Here is a 20,030-nt window from a genome sequence, read left to right as displayed (position 1 = left end):
CTACAGAACCAGGGTATTCTAAAGAAAATCACTAGTTATACTCAATTCTTGTTATAGTCAGTTCATTTCATTACTTCACTATAATAGCGATATTATTTGACTTTTAATCTAGGAAATAACAAGAATCTCGCCATAAATATTTTGAATATACACTTTTATTTCCAGTTACTTTTTTTTTTGTATGATATATTATGACAGGGTTAACATGGATAAATGCAATTTATTTTGTCTTCTTGTTGCTCAAACCTTTGTATCAAAAATATGACAGTAAGATATCAAATTAACAAGTAGAGATTTAGAAATTAAGCAGCAATGAGAAGGAATGTTAATTAATAATCTATTCTATGTAGATGTAAGAAATGGGATAATTTAATCTAATTAATATTACTTTTTAAAAATCAAGAAAACCCCCTCCGCCCCCCAAAGAAAACATTGCCGTGGAGTCAATTCCCACTCACAGCAACCCTATAGGACACAGTAGAACTGCCACATAGAGTTTCCAAGGAGAGCCTGGTGGATTCAAACTGCCGACCTTTTGTTTAGCAACCGTAGCTCTTAACCACTACACCACCAGGGTTTCCAGAAATCAAGGGGAGGGTGCATTTTTAAGTTACTTAGATTTTATACCACTAGCATTGAAACTTGAAAAGTTTAGGTATTTTTCAGTAAATTTTAATAGCGAATAATGAAAAGAACTCATTTTCTTCTATGTTAAGGACCAATATATTTAATTGCCAAAATAAGTAATGATATAATTTTCAAGAACAAATAGAATTTATTTATGTAACAAACTATCACAGGGTGAATAACTCTCATGGGGAAAGGATGTTAGAATTGCTCCCATAGAATGATGTGTTCAGTGAATGGCATTTTTGCAGTAGAATTGATCAATAATTTACAGTGGATTTAGGGGCCGACTATTCCAAAAGTTTTACTACTTAAAAATGCAGTAATTAGGCAATGACAAACTCAACTTTCTCTCTAGAATTCACTAAATACACATGCCCCTTTAGAGTGAAAATGGACTTTGCAGAGTGGCTTTTTAATAGATTTAGTTCTTCCATGTCCTGTTGAGGTAAGGGTTTCACTCATCAAGATAGAAGAAATTTTTTTTTTTTTTTTAAATAATGATTGTTCAAAAGCCAGATCTTTTATCTGGTAAATACAGTTTTTCCTGCAATTTCAACCTCAGAGAACAGATACAGTATTATCTACTAGATATGTTATTACAAATTTTTCTTGCAAAGCATAAAGGAGTTATTTTTATCACTTATGCCTCTGAGAGAAACACAAGTAAGCCCCTGATAGATTATAATCCACAATTGCCTGTATAATCTGGGCATGCTGTGATTGTAATGTGTTATTGCCCAGGCTGACTGGATGCTGTTAGTGAATATTGCGGCTAGCTATTGTTATCATAATGCACTGGGAGTGGTAATTTCTATTAATGTTACATATCCATAACATGACTTATTATAGCAATACTTTGTATCTTTATTTAAAAATGGTATTGATGTCTGACAATATCAGGTAAAGCTGGCAATTAATGTCACATTCTAACTGGCTATACAGCTAATCAGCTTGCCTCCTCTGAATATCAAATAACTATATAATAGGCAAATTTCCATTTGTGACGCTTTTTAATGCTCTCTTTTGTTTCCCATTTGTCTCTTTTCAATTGTTTATATAATGTGGGTTGTCATGTGTTACTTTGCATGATGGGGTAAGGAGATGGGAGGGCAAAGGTTATTCATATGCTTGCTGGCTTGCTGTCATTTTCCCACTATTTCCTGAAGCAGCTATAACCATTCGGATTTGCAAAGTCAACTCTGTACAAATCAATTGTGCTCCACATTGAAATTCTGGAAGTTTAAAGTCCTGCAAAACCAAGATGCGAGTCAGTGATCCAAATGACAGCCCTGGCAATTTACTTGCACTCATTTCTCGATTAATTCTTTAGGGGAGTAACTGCTGTATGTTCATTGAAGAATGCATGAATTAAAGTTGGAAAAGTATTAGCCACACAAAAGGCATCAGAGTAACTGCTTCTTAAAGTTGAGTAATTTTCTCCTTCAATAGCCAAGGCTACTGAAAGAGAGAATAAATAAATAAATAAATAAGGGAAAGGAGGGAAACCACAATCTAATTTATAAAATTTGGATATTATTTATTTAAATATGGCAAATAAACAATTATTAATTACTCATTTTATCACCTGGGGAAAATGTTTGGTACTGAATATGAGTTTTGTCACCCTATTGTCCGGAAAACATCGTTGTGTATGCAAAATACAAACAAACAAAAGCTGTCTTTTTTTATTCTGCAAACATTTAAAAAATGCATTTTAGTGAGGTTTTTTTGTTTGTGTTTTTTTTTTTTTTTTTGGTGGACACAGTCAAAAGATTTTTTTTTTTTTTTAGGAAATAAAACAGTGATAAATCAGGAGATTAGTTACATTCTTTTAAGCAGAAATTATTTATCTCTTTGTATTTGTCCCTGAGAATTAGTCATAATAAATGAGTAGTCTCATTTTCCTGATAAATAGAATTTTTTGTATTTATGAACATATGGTTTGTGGTGCACATAAAGTGCCTATATAATCTAAACCACAGTCTTCCATCTTTGAAAAATGGGCTGAGCATATTTGACATAAATTACTTAACTTCATATGCTTTCATTTGTGGCCCATGAATTAATAATAACTAACCTGATGTGAAATGGACCATTTAAAGTGAATGAAGTATATTGATTTTTACTAATCTCTACTAAATGTATTCCAAGATTTCTTTCCATCATTAACAGCTTTATGCCATCCACTTATCACGCGGGTTGTCTGGAAGGGGCCTTGGCGACTATTTTCCAAGCCATTGCTTATGTATTGCTGCTGCCTAGCTTTCATCCTCTTCTAGAAAGTAGAACACAAAAAAACAAGGTGCTTTGTGTAGATTTGTTCTTTTATTTTCCTTGTTTTCTTCTGTCACTAACTTGTTTTTTCTATTCTGTGTTTAATCTGCTGTCTTAATGGATTCAGCTTCAGAAAAGAGAGCGCTCTTGCAGAGCCTATGTCCAGGTACTTTCTGCGTTTTTATAAATGTGTTAAGTTGTTGAATTGCCTCTGTTAGTGATAGTATGTTTGTGTACCTGATAGAAAATCATGATGTTACATATTAACTAAAGGAATTTCAGGAAAGACTTGAAGGGTGGGAATGGAAAAACCTAAGAATGAGTATGAGCTAAAAAGAAATTTGATGGGCCAATGTTCTGTTAAACAAGAGGAACACAGACTAGAAGGAGATGTAACTTGAGGTATGAACACTGTGGTCATTACTAAGGGGTGAGTTGGGTATAATATATAAATACTTGAATTCTTCATAGAGATGGGTATGAAAGCATTTCATTCGTGCATGGGGTCAACCAATATTTGAGTAGCAAGTCATTCAGAAATGACAGTCAAGTTCATATACGACAACAAATAGTCTATGATACTTACAATATCATGTTTCTGTACCGAAATAAAACTGTTTATTGGCTTGAGATACACTTGTGACTGTCTTACTCTCTTGCTCATTGAAAACATAGTAATCCCACTGTAAATGTAATTTTTATTCAGCTAACATGTTCTAATTTGTTTTTAAGCAAAGCTAAAATTATTCCTGTGTTTATTGGATCTGTGTGAAAAAGAAAAATCTCCAGAAGAAAGCTTTACGGTTCTTTTACAAGAAGTAAAGTAGGGAGGGAGGAACAGAGGAAGGAACAATGGAGGAAATGAAAAAATACTAAAGAGTACGACTGTAAATTTTATTCTCTATGTGTACATATCATAGCATTTTTACACTTGATGCTAGCCAAAAAACAGAACCAAATCATAGCATTTTTAAAGGGGAAGATCAACTGCAATTATAAAGAAAAATGCCCTTGAGAACCACAGTTATTACTTATCAGATTGGAAGTCCAGAAAATAAACCGTATCAGTTTATTCACATGTGAACATAATAATGGAGACATTGACTTTTACTAACCAAAACCCTTAAGTGATTGTTGATGTTAGCTATTGTCAAGTGAGCTCTTGACTCATGCTGACTGTGTGCAAAATGGAACAAAACACTGCTCAGCTGCTCAGCTCTACACCATCCCCATGATCAATTGCAGATCAAACCATTGTGATCTGTAGGGTTTTCACTGGCTGATTCTTGGAAGTACATCACCAAGGCTTTCCTCATAGTCCATCTTAGTCTGGAAGCTTCACTAAAACCTGTTCAGCCTCATAAAAATACAAACTAAAACCATTACGTTGAAATTGATTCCAACTTATGGTGACACCATGTGTTACAGAGTAGAACTGCTCTTTAGGGGTTTTGGGCTGTAATTTTTATAGAAGCAGATCATCAGGTCTTTCTTTCATGACACCACTAGGTGGATTCAAACCACCAACCTTTACCAAAAAAACCAAACCAAACCCAGTGCCGTCGAGTCGATTCCAACTCATAGCGACCCTATGGGACAGAGTAGAACTGCCCCATAGAGTTTCCAAGGAGCCCCTGGCGGATTCAAATTCTTGGTTAGCAGCTGTAGCACTTAACCAACCACACCACCAGGGTTTCCACCAACCTTTAGGTTAGTAAAAAACAAACCCATTACCCATTTCGTCAATTCTGACTCCTAGTACCCCAATAGGACAGAGTAGAACCGCCCCATAGGGTTTCTAAGGAGCAGCTGGTGGATTTGAACTGCGGGCCTTTTGGTTAGCAGCTGAGCTCTTAATCCCTGTGCCACCGGGGCTCTGGGGTTTGGTTAGTAGTTGAGCACAAATCATTTGTGCCACCTGAGTTCAACATCATAGCAACTCAACCCACCACAGACAGATGGGCGATAGCTGTGCATGAGGCATGTTGGCCTGGAATATTAGACTGATGTAAATACAAATATTAGTTTATTCACTTATACTTTTCCAATGATCTAAATACTCACACCCACTATCCTTCTGGGTAGTCTAGAACTGGGAATTGAATTTACAGTCAGGAAGTGACTTCCCGTTGCCGTCGAGTCCATTCCCACTCATAGTGACCCTATCTGTAGAACAGAGTAGAACTGCACCATAGAGTTTCCAAGGAGCGCCTGGTGTTTTCGAACTGCTGACCTTTTGGTTAGCAACCGTAGCTCTTAACCACTACATCACCAGGGTTTCCAGAAATGACTTAAAAGAAAAAAAAAAAAAAAATCCGTTGCCATGGAGTTGATTCCGACTCATAGCGACTCTACAGGACGGAGTAGAACTGCCCCATAGAGTTTCCAAGGAGTGCCTGGTGGATTTGAACTGCCAACCTTCTGGTTAGCATTTGTAGCTCTTAACCACTGTGCCACCAGGGTTTCCAGAAGCGACTTTGTAAGTTTAAAATTACAGAAAAAGGAGCTAGATGGCCTTGAGGGAGAGCTTGTTCGAGTTGTAAAAAGCACAATAAAATTTTTAATGAATGGAGACTTGTGTTTTTCCCAGCCATAGTCGTTTTCTTAATTCTGGCTTGTAAATTATTTTTCTCTCTAAATTTGATTGTGAACAAGACAAATCCATGCACTAGGATTTTACCATCTAGGGAACGTACTGATTAATACTAACTTCCGAGGAGTTAAAATACTGCTGAGTAGAATCACCTTTCTTTTGACATACTCTCATCCTGGGAATGCATACTCATCATCTTGATTGGAGTCAGGAGATCCAAGCAAGTCACCTGGGTAATGCAGGAACATAGTACAAATGGTCCTGTGGATCAGTTAGACCAAACCTGTCCATTGCATGTTGATTCTTACTAGTTTTACTCTCAGAAAGCAATTTAAAAAATAGAATGAAAACCTAAAATGAATTTAAAAAGTATTTTTTTTTTCCTGTGAGTTTCTTTCTGAATTTGAAGCCATCAGGGTAAGAGCACTAAGGGTGTTTCGTGAGGCAGTCATTTAAAATGAAAATAATAATAATAATTTGGACATTGAACAGGCATTAGGGAGATAGGCTTTAAAATTGCATTTTACTTTACAAAATAATGAATCCTTGTGTATGAGAAATGGTTCAGATTTATTGTCCTAAGGTTCTGAGAAAGAAATTGATTTGGGAGGTTAATATGTACAACCTATATTCCCAGTGTGTGCAATAGAGAGAAAAATTAAAGTATTTTTCAGCACTGAAAGGTGAAAATCATTTTTGAGCAGTATTGGGATTGTTTTTTATTGCAATTTACACTATCTCTTTAATGGAGCCTTTGAGATAATTAGGTCCTGGATATTTTTTTTTTTTATTATTTAAATCTATGAAGTGCATGGTCATTCAAACATGAATCTCTGATGGGAAATTAATAGCAGCTTATTCAATGGCTGATTTCCTGGTGTTATAATTGACTGGCTATGAATAAACATTTCAGCTATTGACTAAACATCTGATAAGGCCAAATACAAACAGAATATTGGTGAAGTCGAAATGCTTTTCTCAATAATACATGCCACTTCTTCAGTTTGCCTGAATATAGATTATTATTCTATGAATTTCAAAGTGTATAATACTTTAAATGTTAGTATGATTGAATGTTAAAGACTCATTTTACGTTCTCTATTGCTTCTATGTTCAGAGCACATTCTAAGTTAGGAAGTAGATATGAAGTATACTTGAAGTGCCGTATACATTAAATTTGAAATAAGATGAATCTTTAATGATCATGTGTTCCTTAAAATATATGGCCTTTAGATGGGCACAAGCAATGATCCCTATAGGTTTGGTTTTAACCATCTAAATCCATTTGTTGCTGTTAGTTGCCGTTGACTCATGACGACTCTATGAGTGCAGAGTAGAACTGCTCCATAGAGTTTTCAACGTTGTGGCCTTTTGGAAGCAAATTGCCAGGCCTGTTTCTGAAGTGCCTCTTGATACAGTTTTAACCACTAAGCTTTCAGCTAGTAGTCAAGCATTTAACTATTTGTGCCACCCAGAGACCCTTCTGAATTCATTTACCATTTAATTATTTAGATGTTCAATGGCTCTTTGATGAAATATCTAGATCTAACTTTTACTTCGTGCTTTCTGACTTTTGTTTGTTTCACACACACAAAATATAATGAAATCTGAACTGTCAGCTATCAACTATGATAACAGATTGAAGGGTAAGCAATTAATAAGTAGTTGACATGATTTTTTAAATTTTTATATGAGTCAAGTACTACCTATAATGCTTGCTTCTCAAGTGTTTCAAAAAAAAAAGTTTTGGTCATGTATATATACTTAAAAAAAAAAAAAATCCAGTGCCGTTCAGTCAATTCCGACTCATAGCGACCCCACAGGACAGAGTAGAACTGCCCCATGGAGTTTCCAAGGAGCGCCTGGCAGATTCGAACTGCCGACCCTTTGGTTACTAGCTTTAGCACTTAACCACTATGCCACCAGGGTTTCCCATGTGTGTATATATATATATTTAATATATATATTTATATATGTGATTTTCAATTACATTAAAAGCTTCATTGACTGTTGAAAAATGAGAATTGATATATGATATAGTAAAAATATCATTACCATAACTTTGGCATAATTCCTTCATTTAAGAAGAGCATTTTAAGTTTTATGCCAGAGAAGACAAATAAGTTTGTGTTAAACATGCCTATTAAACAGCTAATACTATGTACTATTATCAGAAAGGACCTCAGAGGTGAGATGAGTTAGCTGAAATCTGGAGAGATGAAATGATGATCCAAGGTCACATACCAGCAATGATGGCACCAAGCTGCTCTCCTGAGCTATATCCATTGCTTCTTCAATACCGTGATTAAGTGTAACATTAATTAATATTATTAAGAATAAGTGCATTTATTAGCATTAAATATATAGCCATCACTGTGCAAAACATTTTGCCTACAATCACATTTAATATTCAAAACAAGCCTATGATATAACTGTTAAAGGCCTAAAAACCAAAAAAACAAACCAGTTGCTCTAGAGTCGATTCCGACTTGTGGTAACTACACTTGCGTGAGAGTAGAAGTGTATTCCATAGGGTTTTCAGTGGCTCTTTTTGCAGACGTAGATCACTATATCTCTTTTTTCAGGAAGGCTCTAAGTGGACTCAAATAGCCAACCTTTCCATTAGCAGCCAATCATGTAAACTGTTTGTAACATCCAGGCCCAGAGAGGGTTAAATGACTTTTTTTATTACAAGATCACATAGTAATAATTAAGGGGGGCCTTGAATTCAAAGCCAGTTTTGTACCTTTCATCTAAATGGAATCATACAATATGTGGCCTATTGTAACAGGCTTCTTTCACTTAGCATATTTTCATGGGTCATCCATGTTGTAGAATGAACCAATACTTCATTTCTTTTTATGGCTGAATAATATTCCATTGTATGGCTATACCACATTTTGTTTACCCACTTATCAGTTGATGAACATTTGGGTTGTTTCCACCTTTTGGCTATGAGTAATGCTGCTATGGTCATTTGTCCATAAGTATTTATGTGGGCATATGTTTTCATTTCTCTTGGATATAAACCCAAGAGTGGGACTGCTGGTCATATAGTAACTCCACATTTAACATTTGAGGAAATGCCAGGCTATTTTCCAAAGTAGCTGCACCATTTTACATTCCCACCAGCAATATGTAGGATTCCTTTTTTCTATAAATCTTCACCAACACTTGTTGTTTTCTCTTTTTTATTATAGTCATCCAAGTGGGTATGATATGCAAAAGTTCTTAACTCTCATCATGGGGTGGGACCAGGGGAAAGTTTGGGAGTGTAATTCATGAGCCAGTAAAAACATATGGATCTAAAGAGGGGGTTGTGGTTTTCATGAAAATCTGGGAGTAGGCTATGACCCAAAAGCTTAAAAACAATTACTATCATGATTACATTTATAGAACATTGTACTCTTCTAGAGTAGACACTATTAAGAATTATTTTACAGGTAGTTCTTGACTTACAATGGGTTTACATTCTGATGTCTCTGTCATAAGCCAGTTCTGACCTGTCAAATCTCTCTCTTTTTTTGTTTTCATTATTATTACCTTATATTAGCAGTATCTTTATAAATCTGATTTTTGAATATCTGAGAGTGAACATCTGACAATGATAACATCAGCAAATTATGTACTGTAACATTGTACGTAGTACATATTACTAATGATAAGATGTCCAAAAAAAAAGAAAAGGAAAGGAACAGACTATCATTTAAGTATGGTTCTTGTAACTTGGGTATATTTTAAGTGAGAGACTAACTGTAGTTTACTTATTAGTCCTTCAAAAGCAGGATGTTTTACAAGTGAAAAAGTGTATTTTGCTTTTTGTGAGAAGTTCCTTTGTCCTCCAAATCTCAGAGGTAGAATGTGCTCTCTAGAGAGCCTGCAAAAGACCTTGCTTAGTAGGTAATATCAGTACATCTAGGTATTGATAATAATAACCCTTTGAGTCCTTCTTTGGAAGCTGCTGTTACCTGCATAATCAGGTTGAGAAATAATCAGAAAAAAATGATAGAAACAAACTTAAATTAACATATACACACATGTGCTTGCATATGAGTGCACACATGGTCTGCCTGTCTACCGCCCTCCCTCCCTTCTTTTTTCTTTCCCTCCTTCCCTTCGTCCTTCTTCCCTTCCCCTTTCCTCCTTCCTTCCTTTCTCTTTTTTGAAACACAGATCGTCTCTGTGTTATTTAAAGATTATAATGTATTTAAAGTAAACAGTTTTTTAAAATCTCAATTTGGAACTATACTTTGCTCACTTTATCTTACCAATCCTGTGTTTTATCTTCAAAACCCACTAGAAATCTCTATCTAAAGTATCAGTTGTGCTAAAAGAATTGTCATGAACTGGAAAAATATGACATAGAGGTTGACAACAACAAAAATTTAAGAAATACCTACTTTGTGCCCAGTAATCTTATCAATACTTGGGAAACAACAGTGAACATAATAGACAAAAATCCCCTCTCTCTTTCCTGGGGCAAAAATTCTAATGGCAGACTGTAAACAACATACAAAATAATTAAAATACATGGTATGTCAGATGGTGATAAATGCTATGGAAAAAAATAAACCAGGAAAGCCAGAGAGATGACACTGGGGATGGATTGGGATGAGGGGTTGCAGTTTTAAATAATGTGGTCAAGAAGCACATCACTGAGAAGATGATATTTGAACTAAACTTTGAAGGAGGTGAACGAGTAAACTATGCAGAGTCAGGGAAGAACCTTCTGGCACAGGTGGATGTATGCCTGTGGTGTTCAAGGAGGCCAATGCAACTGGAGCAGAAGCAAAAGATTAGAGTAATAGGGCATGAATCTGCCAGGTGGCAAGCGCCCAGATGTGATAGGCCATTGTAAGTTTTTTGGCTTTTGTTCTGTGTGACATGCTAAACCATTGCAGGTTTCTGAGTAGAGGAATGACATGATCTGACATGTTTTAAATGGAGCGCTCTAGCTGCTAAATGGAGAATAAACTATAGCAGGAAAAATAAGAGCTAAAACTTAGAGAGGCCAATTGGGCAATGATAGTTGCTTGGATTGGGATATTAGTGCTGAATGTTAAAAATGATTATTCAGATTCCTTTTTTTTTTTTTTTAAGTGAAACTAGCAGGATTTGCTAAGGGATTGGAGGTGAGACGTGAGAGCAAGAAAAGAGTTATAAATGACAGAAAGTTTTTGGCTTGAGCAACTGGAAGGATGAACAGCTGAGATGGGCTATCTGTTACCAGTTTGAGAGGGGCAAGAAAAGAGCATCAATTTGGAATATTAAGTTCGAGATTCCTATTGTATATGCAAGTAAAGATGTTACGTATGCAGTTAGATATACAAAGTTGGCGTTCAGTTGAGAGGTCAGGCTAGAAATAAATATTTGATAGTATATTTAAATCCATGGTACTGGATGAGTCCATTCAGGGGTAGAGTGTAGAGAGAGAAGAAAAAAGAATCCAGGATTAATCCCCAGGATACTACAGTATGAAGGGGTCAGGGAGAGGAAGAGGAAACAGCAATAGAGAGTAAAGAGCAGCCACAAGGATAGAGGAGACTCAGGAGAATGTGGTATCCTGGTGTCAGCTGAAGTTTTTGTTTCAAGGAGGAAGAAATTATGGCAAGTGTTACTGACTCAGCTCAGAAATGCAGACACAGATATTCAAGGAAGAAAATAATGTCCATTTTTGATTAGTTAAAAAATTTCACAACCCAGATATCTATAGTATTATATGTATAATATATAGGCATTTTTTAAAATAATTTTTATTATGTAGGCATTTTTACCTATTCCTTTCATTTTGTGTGTGTTATTAATGCAGAGTTTTCCTCGAACCAGAGTTGCCACTTGCGCCTTTGACAAAGTGCAAATTGAATTATGCCAGTTTTACTTGTGTGCTTTTGGTGCATAAGACAAGAAAGATTCTAACCTCCGTGTATACTTCTAGGGAGAAATTAATGAGTATTTTCAAGTTGCTTGTTTGGTCACTTAATTGGCGGCGTGACAAAGAGCTCTGTAGTGCGTGTCAAACAACTTTGGGAGCCCTCTAATGATTTGTGCTTTGCTTGACTTGTGATACTATTCTGTGTGGCCTGTCAGGCTGGATATCCTTGTTAAAGTGGCTAGAATAAATTGGCTAGTGGTGTGCATACAATGTAGTATATTAAGTAGAGCAACAGGGAGTACTTTTAGCAGCTCTTTCAAGAGATTTCGATGTTTGCCTATAAGCATCAAAGCCAGCCCAAACTTTCATTTAATATAATTAAAAGGACATCTGAAAGTAGTTTGAATCACAGCAGGGTCTTGTGGTTTGGTAACCCTTTGTTGAAACTCGGTGAACTTAATATATTTCACAGCTTGATAAATCTGCACTTGATTTGTGTCAGTAAGAGAGAAAATATAAATCTGCACCCTGCATGTTTCTGGTGCCCTGAACCTAATGTTAAAAGACATTGAGATCAAAGAAAGTGACTCCAATCCACAAAACCAGAGTAGTTTTCTTTAGATGAAGAATAGTTGTAAGAATTACCTCCTAGAAGTTGCAGTCATTAAATGCTGTCATAAAGCAACCACTGAATCAAAAGACAGTAAAACCACACGTAATGTAAGCAGAGTAAATCTCACAGGTATTATTTAAGAGCTTGAACAGGTCAGTTCATAAATCTAATGATGCAAACACCTCTAAAGAACGATGACATGTGGATGGAGATCCTGCTTTGACATAGAAAGCACGTCGTTCTGGGAATCTCTCAAAATCCCCCTGGCGCCTGTGTCAGGTCAGGCAGAAATGGCTGCGTCACAAAGTCATTTCTGCCTCTTCCATTCTGCACATTTCCTATAAATAAACAAATATCCCAGCTGCTGTTTGTGTATACATGATTTGTTAATGTTTCAGGAAGTTATTCAAATGAGGATTAAAAAAAAAAGAAGCCCTCCTGTTTCTAAATAAAATGTATCTAAAACAAAATCATATTCTCTCTTCCTTTCAACAAGTTGTAGAATTTTTTTTCTCATTTAATTTCCTGATCAAAACTTGAATCATTAATTAGTAGTAAAACTGTTTATTTAAAGTCCATTCTAGACATGGGAAATCCGGGGTGGACAGGAGAAGTGTGCTGTCACATTATAGAGAAACTAGGGTCACTTAACAATGTGTATATAAATTTTTTATGAGAAACTAACTTGAACTGTAAACTTGCACTTAAAGGACGATTAAAAAAATAGTCCATTCTAATGCATCATTGCTTTCTGAACAGCATTTACTTTCAGATAAGTTTTAAATAATAGAAGAATATAAATAGATATTTTTTCTTTCCAAATGCAAGAGAATACACATCAATTTAGTTTGCTATTTCTTTAATAGCTTCATGATCACATAGTTAACCAGAAGGAAAAATATATTAAAAACAGCATTACAGATTTAAGATCTCACTTTGCAGAAACTATCATTAGCTTTTCTGGTACAGGTCGAAAAGAAATGGAAGTTTTTAAGAGCAATTTGCAGTAAAGTACTTGCCTGGTGGTTTGGAACCAACAGAGTTAAAACTTTAATATTTTCCCTTATCTAATATATCAGTTATGAATCTTGTGTAGATTATAGAAACAGAAGCTTGACTACACTGGCTTAAACAAACACAGCTTTATTCTTGCACTTAAGAAGTGGCAGACAAGGCAGTCCGGGATTAGCATGGAAACTCCTTGAACTCATAAGGGTTGGTTTTTTGCCCCATTATCCTTAGCTCATGGTTTCCATCCTCAAGGTGAACGTGACAAGATCGCTACTTAGGTTCCAGTTCTCACTTCAAGCTAAGCTACAAACAGGAAGGACAAGGACAGGTGCCTAAAAGATTCACCCCTTTTAGAACTTTCCAGATGTCTGACCTAACTACTACTGATTACATCTCATAGACTACTCTCTTTGTTTTAAAAGGCAGAGCTTTGCATCTGGACATAGTGTCCAATGATTGTGTCTAACGCGGGAGGCATAATGGGCAACTAGCATTCTCAGATGTATCCAAAAATACGTTTTTTCTTATAATGATACAAAAAGAGTGATGTCTTTGTTTGGTTTTTGAGGTAATAACCTGCCATAGAGTTCTGACAATATTAGAGCTACTTTTGAATCTTTAAGTGCAAATTAAAATGTGTTCTGTTTTTTGCTTAGTCGTAGTCTGAGGCCAATCATTTTGTTTTTTAAAAAAAGGTTATTTCAAACCATTCTCAGACTGCGTTTCTATTCTTTTCAAATTACTAATTGTTTGAATAGGCTAATATAGGCATATGTTATAAAATTCAAAAGCTGAATGAGAAATATGTCTCTCCCTTCCACCAGATCCACTGGGCTGCTAAGTTCAGGGCATGCCACAGACATTGTTGTCTATTTGAGTGGCGCGCCTGGAGCTGTGTAGTGTAACCCTGACTCTCCCCCCGCCCCCAAGTGGCTCAGCTCTCCTTCCCCTGAGCAATCATTGTTATCACCCTCTTAAATATCCTGCAGAGATTATTTGTGCTCCTATCCATTTATGATGTTTCTTTATAAAGCTTGTCATACAATCACAGGACAGTGTCATTCTTCCTTGTCTAGGATAAAGACTTTGGAAATAGCTTGTGGCAGACCCACACAATTGGAGGGCATTTAACCATTGAAAAGAGCACACATATGTAGAGGTGATCACATGGATAGATTTGTGTCATGTTTTAAATAAATTAAAACAGGCTAATTCTTCTTCGGTAAGGAAACTGGTTGGATAAACTAAGGTACACCAAATAATGTAATATTCTTCAGCCACAGAAAGACTGAGGTAGATCTGAGAGCATTGACTTAGAAAGATGAGTGTGATATGAGTAAAAATAAGCAAGCAAAAAGCCAGCAGATAAGGGCATTATCAGAGTGACCATATTTGTGTGTATATGTAATATTTAAAGCCTGGAGAGATCCACAGCAAGCTGTCAAAAGTAATTATTTTTGGATGGCATGGGTGTTGTTATTTCATAAATGGATTTACAGCCGGAATTCTCCTTAGAAGGAAGGATGGTGAGACTCCGTCTCAGTTATTTTGGACATGTTATCAGGAGGGACCAGTCCCTGGAAAAGTACAAAGAGAAAGACCTTCAGTGAGGTGGATTGACACCAGTGGCTGCAACAATGGGCTCAAACATAACAACAGTTGTTGAGGATGGCACAGTACTGGGCAGTGTTTCATTCTGTTGTATATAGGGTCTCTATGAGTTGGAACCGACTCCATGGCACCTAACAATAACAACAATTTACATACGTCAGTATTTCCATACTGTTTATAAGCATGTACTTTTTTTTTTAACTAGTACAGTTTTTTTTTCTTTATGTTTCTCATAATTTATTGCTATTTTTTAATATTTATTTTTGGTGAGAATATACACAATAAACATACATCCATTCAACAGTTTCTACATGTACATTTCAATGACATTGTTTACTTACTTCACATTGTATCACCATTCTATCTCTACCCATATTTCACCACAGTTAACTTAGATTTTCTGCCCCTTATAGTTCTTAATTGTGCTTTAGAGTTACTATTGTCAATTTAATCTCATATATATAATTCTTTAAAAGAGTGCACTGCTCAAGACAAACATTCTTTATTAATTGAGCTAATGTATTGTTTAGTTTTAGAGCTTATTTTTTAGAATAATTTTACTTCCAGATTCTGTTCCAGAATCCTATCTAGGATACAACATTATATTTAATTGTCATATGTCTTTAGGTTCCTCTTGGCTGTAATAGTTTCTCAGACTTCCCTACAAGCATGTCCTTTTTAAAGTCATAAAAATATACCTTCCATTAGAAAAAATTAACCTGTATAGTTTAAGACTAGTATCATTTTAGTCATGTATTCAGCCAAACAGTATTGTGTTTCAGCCACTGTCCCAGGTGCAAGGTTTCACGGGTAAAGACAAATGGGACAACTGCTGTTATAGAGCTCACATCATAGATCAGCTGGCTGGAGTCTGAGGAAGAAACAGTAAATCAATCAATCAAAATAATAAAACAAGATGATGTCAGAAATACTATGCAAAGAATTAAAACAGAGCCATGTGATTAAAAGTGAATCCTTAGTTACTTTAGACTGTAAGAATCAGAGAAGCCCTCTCTGGGGTGGTTTCAATGAACCTAAGTGCTGGTAATATGGTTCCAGCTATGCGCCTATGTCCTTGTGTGTCACAAATGGCTAAGCACTCATGTATTAGCTGAAAGGTTGGTGATTTGAGTTCACCTAGAGGCGCCTTGGCCTTGGAAGAAGGCCTGGCGATCTGCTTCCAAAAAGTCACAGCCTTGAAAACCCTGTGGAGGAGTTCTACTCTGCACGCATGAGTCTGAAACATCTTGACAGCAACTAACAACAACATGTGCCCATCTGGAGAAAAAGCATCGGAGGCACAGGACTCACCCAGGGCAAAGGTGGTCAAGTGAGAAGTGGTTGTAGAGTTCTTGGAAAAGAAAGTAGACCAATATGACTGAAGCAATGGGTTGAGGGAGAATACAATGGTAGGAGGCTATAGGAAGGAATTGAGGCCTGAATGTCATTAATGAGATTTAACCTGGGTCATGATATTTTTACAAGATCACTCTGGCTACAAACTTACTTTTCCTCCCATATCCATTCTTATAGCTTCAACTATCATCTTTATGTAGGTGATTCTAAATATATATATATATATACATATATATATATATAGTTAATTACTGCTTTATACATTTCCAGTTTTCTAATTCATTCTCTCTACTGCTTCCAGAGTAAGGTTTTGAAAATACAAATCTGATCACGACTTGGCCCTCCTTTAAGACTGTTCTCTTGCCCTCAGGAGAAAATCCTGTGTTCTGGAATACACTGTTACAAGTACCTGACTTCTCTCACCTCTAAATGGCCCTTTCAGTACCCTTGGATCCTACCTTCTTACACCACTTAAGTATTTTCAGTTCTTATCATTGCCTTTATAGTCACAGTACCTTCTGCTTAGATTATCCTTAGATTTGCTCTCCTTTCTCCTTCCCTTCTTCATCTTAGTAAGTTTGACATATGTGTCAAGACCCACTTCATTTGCCAACTGCTTTAAGGAAGCATTGCTTGCCCCATTTAGTCTAAATAAATGTCCTCTTAATTGCACATAAAACCAAACCACACCCATTGCCTTTGAGTAGATTCCAACTCATAATGACCCTGTATGACAGAGTTTAACTGCCCCATAGAGTTTCAATGGCTGTAATCTTCATGGAAGCAGATTGCCATATCTTTCTCTCACAGAGTGGTTGGTAGGTTTAAACCACAGATCTTTCAGTTAGCTACCAAGGTCTTAACCACTGAGCCACCAAAACTCCACTGCCATCGAGTCGATTCTGACTCATAGTGACCCTACAGGACAGAGTAGAATTGCCCTATAGAGTTTCCAATGTTGTAAATCCTTATGAAAGCAGACTGCCATAACCAGGCTCCTTAATTGCACATAGAGCACCCTGAGGTTTTGATCTATTACTGCAAAGTTGTTGTTAGCTGCTGTAAAGTCAGCCCCCGACTCACGGCAACCTCGTGCACAATAGGTTCAGAGCATTGTGATCCATAGTGTTTAATTTTCAGAAATAGATTGCCAGGGCTGTCATCCTAGTCTTAGTCTGGTAGCTCCATTGAAACCAGTTCAGGATTACAGCAAGATGCAACCCTCTATTCCGGGGCATGTGTTGGTTGCATTTGAACTGTACTGGTCAGGAATTGAACTTGGAACTCCTGCATGGAAGGTGAGAACTCTACCACTGAGCCAGCACTATCCTCATTTTACAGCAATAGAGCTATATTTCAATATATGTTCACTTATCTATCTCTGAGCTCATCAGGAAGGAACAATGACACTTTTATTTCTGTATCCTCAGGACCGTTTACATTATTACCCCTTGCACATATGAGGTGATCTCTAAATAATTACTATTTAATTGAAGCTCCAAGCCCATATTTCCAATTGCTTACTGGTATGTGCACTGGAGTAAAAATCCTCAAAACTGTTCTCTATATTTACTATTTCCAATGCCTCTTCTCCCGTTCTCTCTTAAATTCGCCCTATCAGAATTTTGTTCCCACTACTTTTTACTTAGATGAAATGTTACTTGTTGAGGTCATTAATGAACTTATGCTGCTAAACTTAATGGTCAGTTCTCAGTCCATACCTTAGATGACCAATCAGAAACCTCTTGCACAGTTAATCACTCCCTATTCCTTGATGCTCCCACATGGGTGTCAGTTTGGGGGTTTGCTTGTTGTTGTGATGCTGGAAGCTATGCTACTGGACAAGTTGTGGAATGATATCAAGGAAATCATACATGAAGAAAGCAAGAGGTCATTAACGAGACAGGAAAGAAAGAAAAAAAACAAAAGGATATGTCAGAAGAGACTCTGAAACTTGCTCTTGAACATCAAGAAGCTAAAGCAAAAGGAAGAAATGGTAAAGTAAAAGAACTGAACAGAAGATTTCAATGGGTGACTAAAGAAGAAGACAAAGTAAAATATTATAATGACAAGTGCAAAGAGCTGGAGATAGAAAACCAAAAGGAAAGAACATGCTCAGCATTTCTCAAGCTGAAAGAACTCAAGTAAAATTCAAGCCTCAAGTTGCAATAGTGAAGGATTCTATGGGGAAAATACTAAACAATGCAGGAAGAATCAAAAGAAGATGGAAGAAATACACAGAGTCACTATACCAATATTCAGCCATTCCAGGGGGTAGCACATGATCAGGAACTGATGGTACTGAAGGAAGAATTTGAAGCTGCATTGAAAGCATTGGCAAAAAACAAGGCTCCAGGAATTGACAAAATATCAATTGAGATGTTTCAGTGAATAGATGCAATGCTGGAAATACTCACTCATCTATGCCAAGAAATTTGGAAGGCATCTACCTGGCCAACTGACTGGAAGAGATCTGTATTTATGCCTATTTGCAAGAAGCGTGATCCAACCTAATGCAGAAATTGTTGAACAATATCAGTATCACAAGCAAGTAAAATTTTGCTGAAGATCATTCAAAAGTGGCTGTAGCAGTATATATGCAGGGATCCGCCAGAAATTCAAGCTGAATTCAGAACAGGGCGTGAAACCAGGGATATCACTGCTGATGTCAGATGAATTCTGGCTAAAAGCAGAGAATACCAGAAAGATGTTTTTCTGTGTTTTATTGACTATCCAAAGGCATCGACTGTGTGGATCATAACAAATTATGGATAACATTGTGAAGAATGGGAATTCCAGAATACTTAATTGGGCTCATGAGGAACCTATACATAGATCAAGAGGCAGTTGTTCGAACAGAACATGGGGATACTGTGTGGTTTAAACAGGAAAGGTATGTGTCAGAATTTTATCCTTTCACCATACCTATTCAATCTGTACACTGAATAAATAATCTGAGAAGATGAACTCTATGAAGAAGAACAGTCATCAAGATTGGAGGAAGACTAATTAACAACCTGCGCTATGCAGATGACACAACCCTTGCTTGCTGAAAGTGAAGAGGACTTGAAGCACTTACTGTTGAAGATCGAAGACCACAGCCTTCAGTATGAATTACACCTGAAAATAAAGAAAACAAAAATCTTCACAACTGGACCAATAAGCAACATCATGATAAATGAAGAAAAGATTTAGTTGTCAAGGATTTCATTTTATTTGGATCCACAATCGACACCCATGAAAGCAGCAGTCGAGAGATCAAGACACATTGCATTGGGCAAATCTGCTGCAAAAGACCTCTTTGAAGTGTTTAAAAGCAAAGATGTCACCTTGAAGACTAGGGTGTGCCTGATCCAAACCATGGTATTTTCAATCATCTCATATGCATGGGAAAGCTGGAAAATGAATAAAGAACACCAAAGGAGAATTGACACCTTTGAATTTTGGCGTTGGTGAAGAATATCCATAATTTTTTTTTTTTTTTTTATGGACTGCCAAAAGAGCAAACAAATCTATCTTGGAAGAAATACAACCAGAATGCTCCTTAGAAGCAAGGATGGCAAGACTACTTCTCATATCCTTTGGACATGTTATCAGGAGGAATTAATCCCTGGAGAAGGACATTATGCTTGGTAAAGTAGAGGGTCAGGGAAAAAGAGAAAGACTGTCAACGAGATGGATTGACACAGTGGCTGCAACAATGGGCTCAAGCATAACAACTATTGAGAATATGACGCAGGGCCAGGCAGTATTTCCTACTGTAGTATATAGGGTCGCTATGAGTTGGAACCAACTCAAGAGCACCTAACAACAACAGCAACATTCCTTGGTACAAGCCCCTGAGTGGCTTAAACGGTTCACACTTGACTAATAACCTAAAGGTTGGTGGTTTGAACCCACCCAGTGACTCCACAGAGGAAAGGCCTGCTCCCATAAAGATTCCAGCCAAGGATCTGCCTTATGGGGCAATTCTACTCTGTAACACTTGGAGTTGCCTTGAGTCAGAATGGACTCTCGATGGCAATGGATTTGTTTTTCTGGTTTTTATTCCTTGATACACTTTTTTCAAG

General features: G+C 36.6%; 1 protein-coding gene across 1 annotated transcript in view; it reads left to right on the top strand.

Moving 5' to 3' along the window:
• ADGRL3 (adhesion G protein-coupled receptor L3) overlaps positions 1-20,030 on the top strand; it is a 561,722-nt gene that overhangs the window by 408,438 nt on the left and 133,254 nt on the right. Inside the window, exon 10 of the mRNA XM_064286313.1 lies at positions 3,032-3,070. Within this exon, the coding sequence (XP_064142383.1) occupies positions 3,032-3,070 (39 nt within the window). The remainder of the gene's footprint in view (positions 1-3,031; positions 3,071-20,030) is intronic.

The sequence above is a fragment of the Loxodonta africana genome, chromosome 5 (genome assembly GCF_030014295.1).
Source record: "Loxodonta africana isolate mLoxAfr1 chromosome 5, mLoxAfr1.hap2, whole genome shotgun sequence".
NCBI lineage: Eukaryota > Metazoa > Chordata > Mammalia > Proboscidea > Elephantidae > Loxodonta > Loxodonta africana.
Note: the sequence above shows the minus strand (reverse complement) of the source record. Positions and strands in the feature narration are given on the sequence as shown.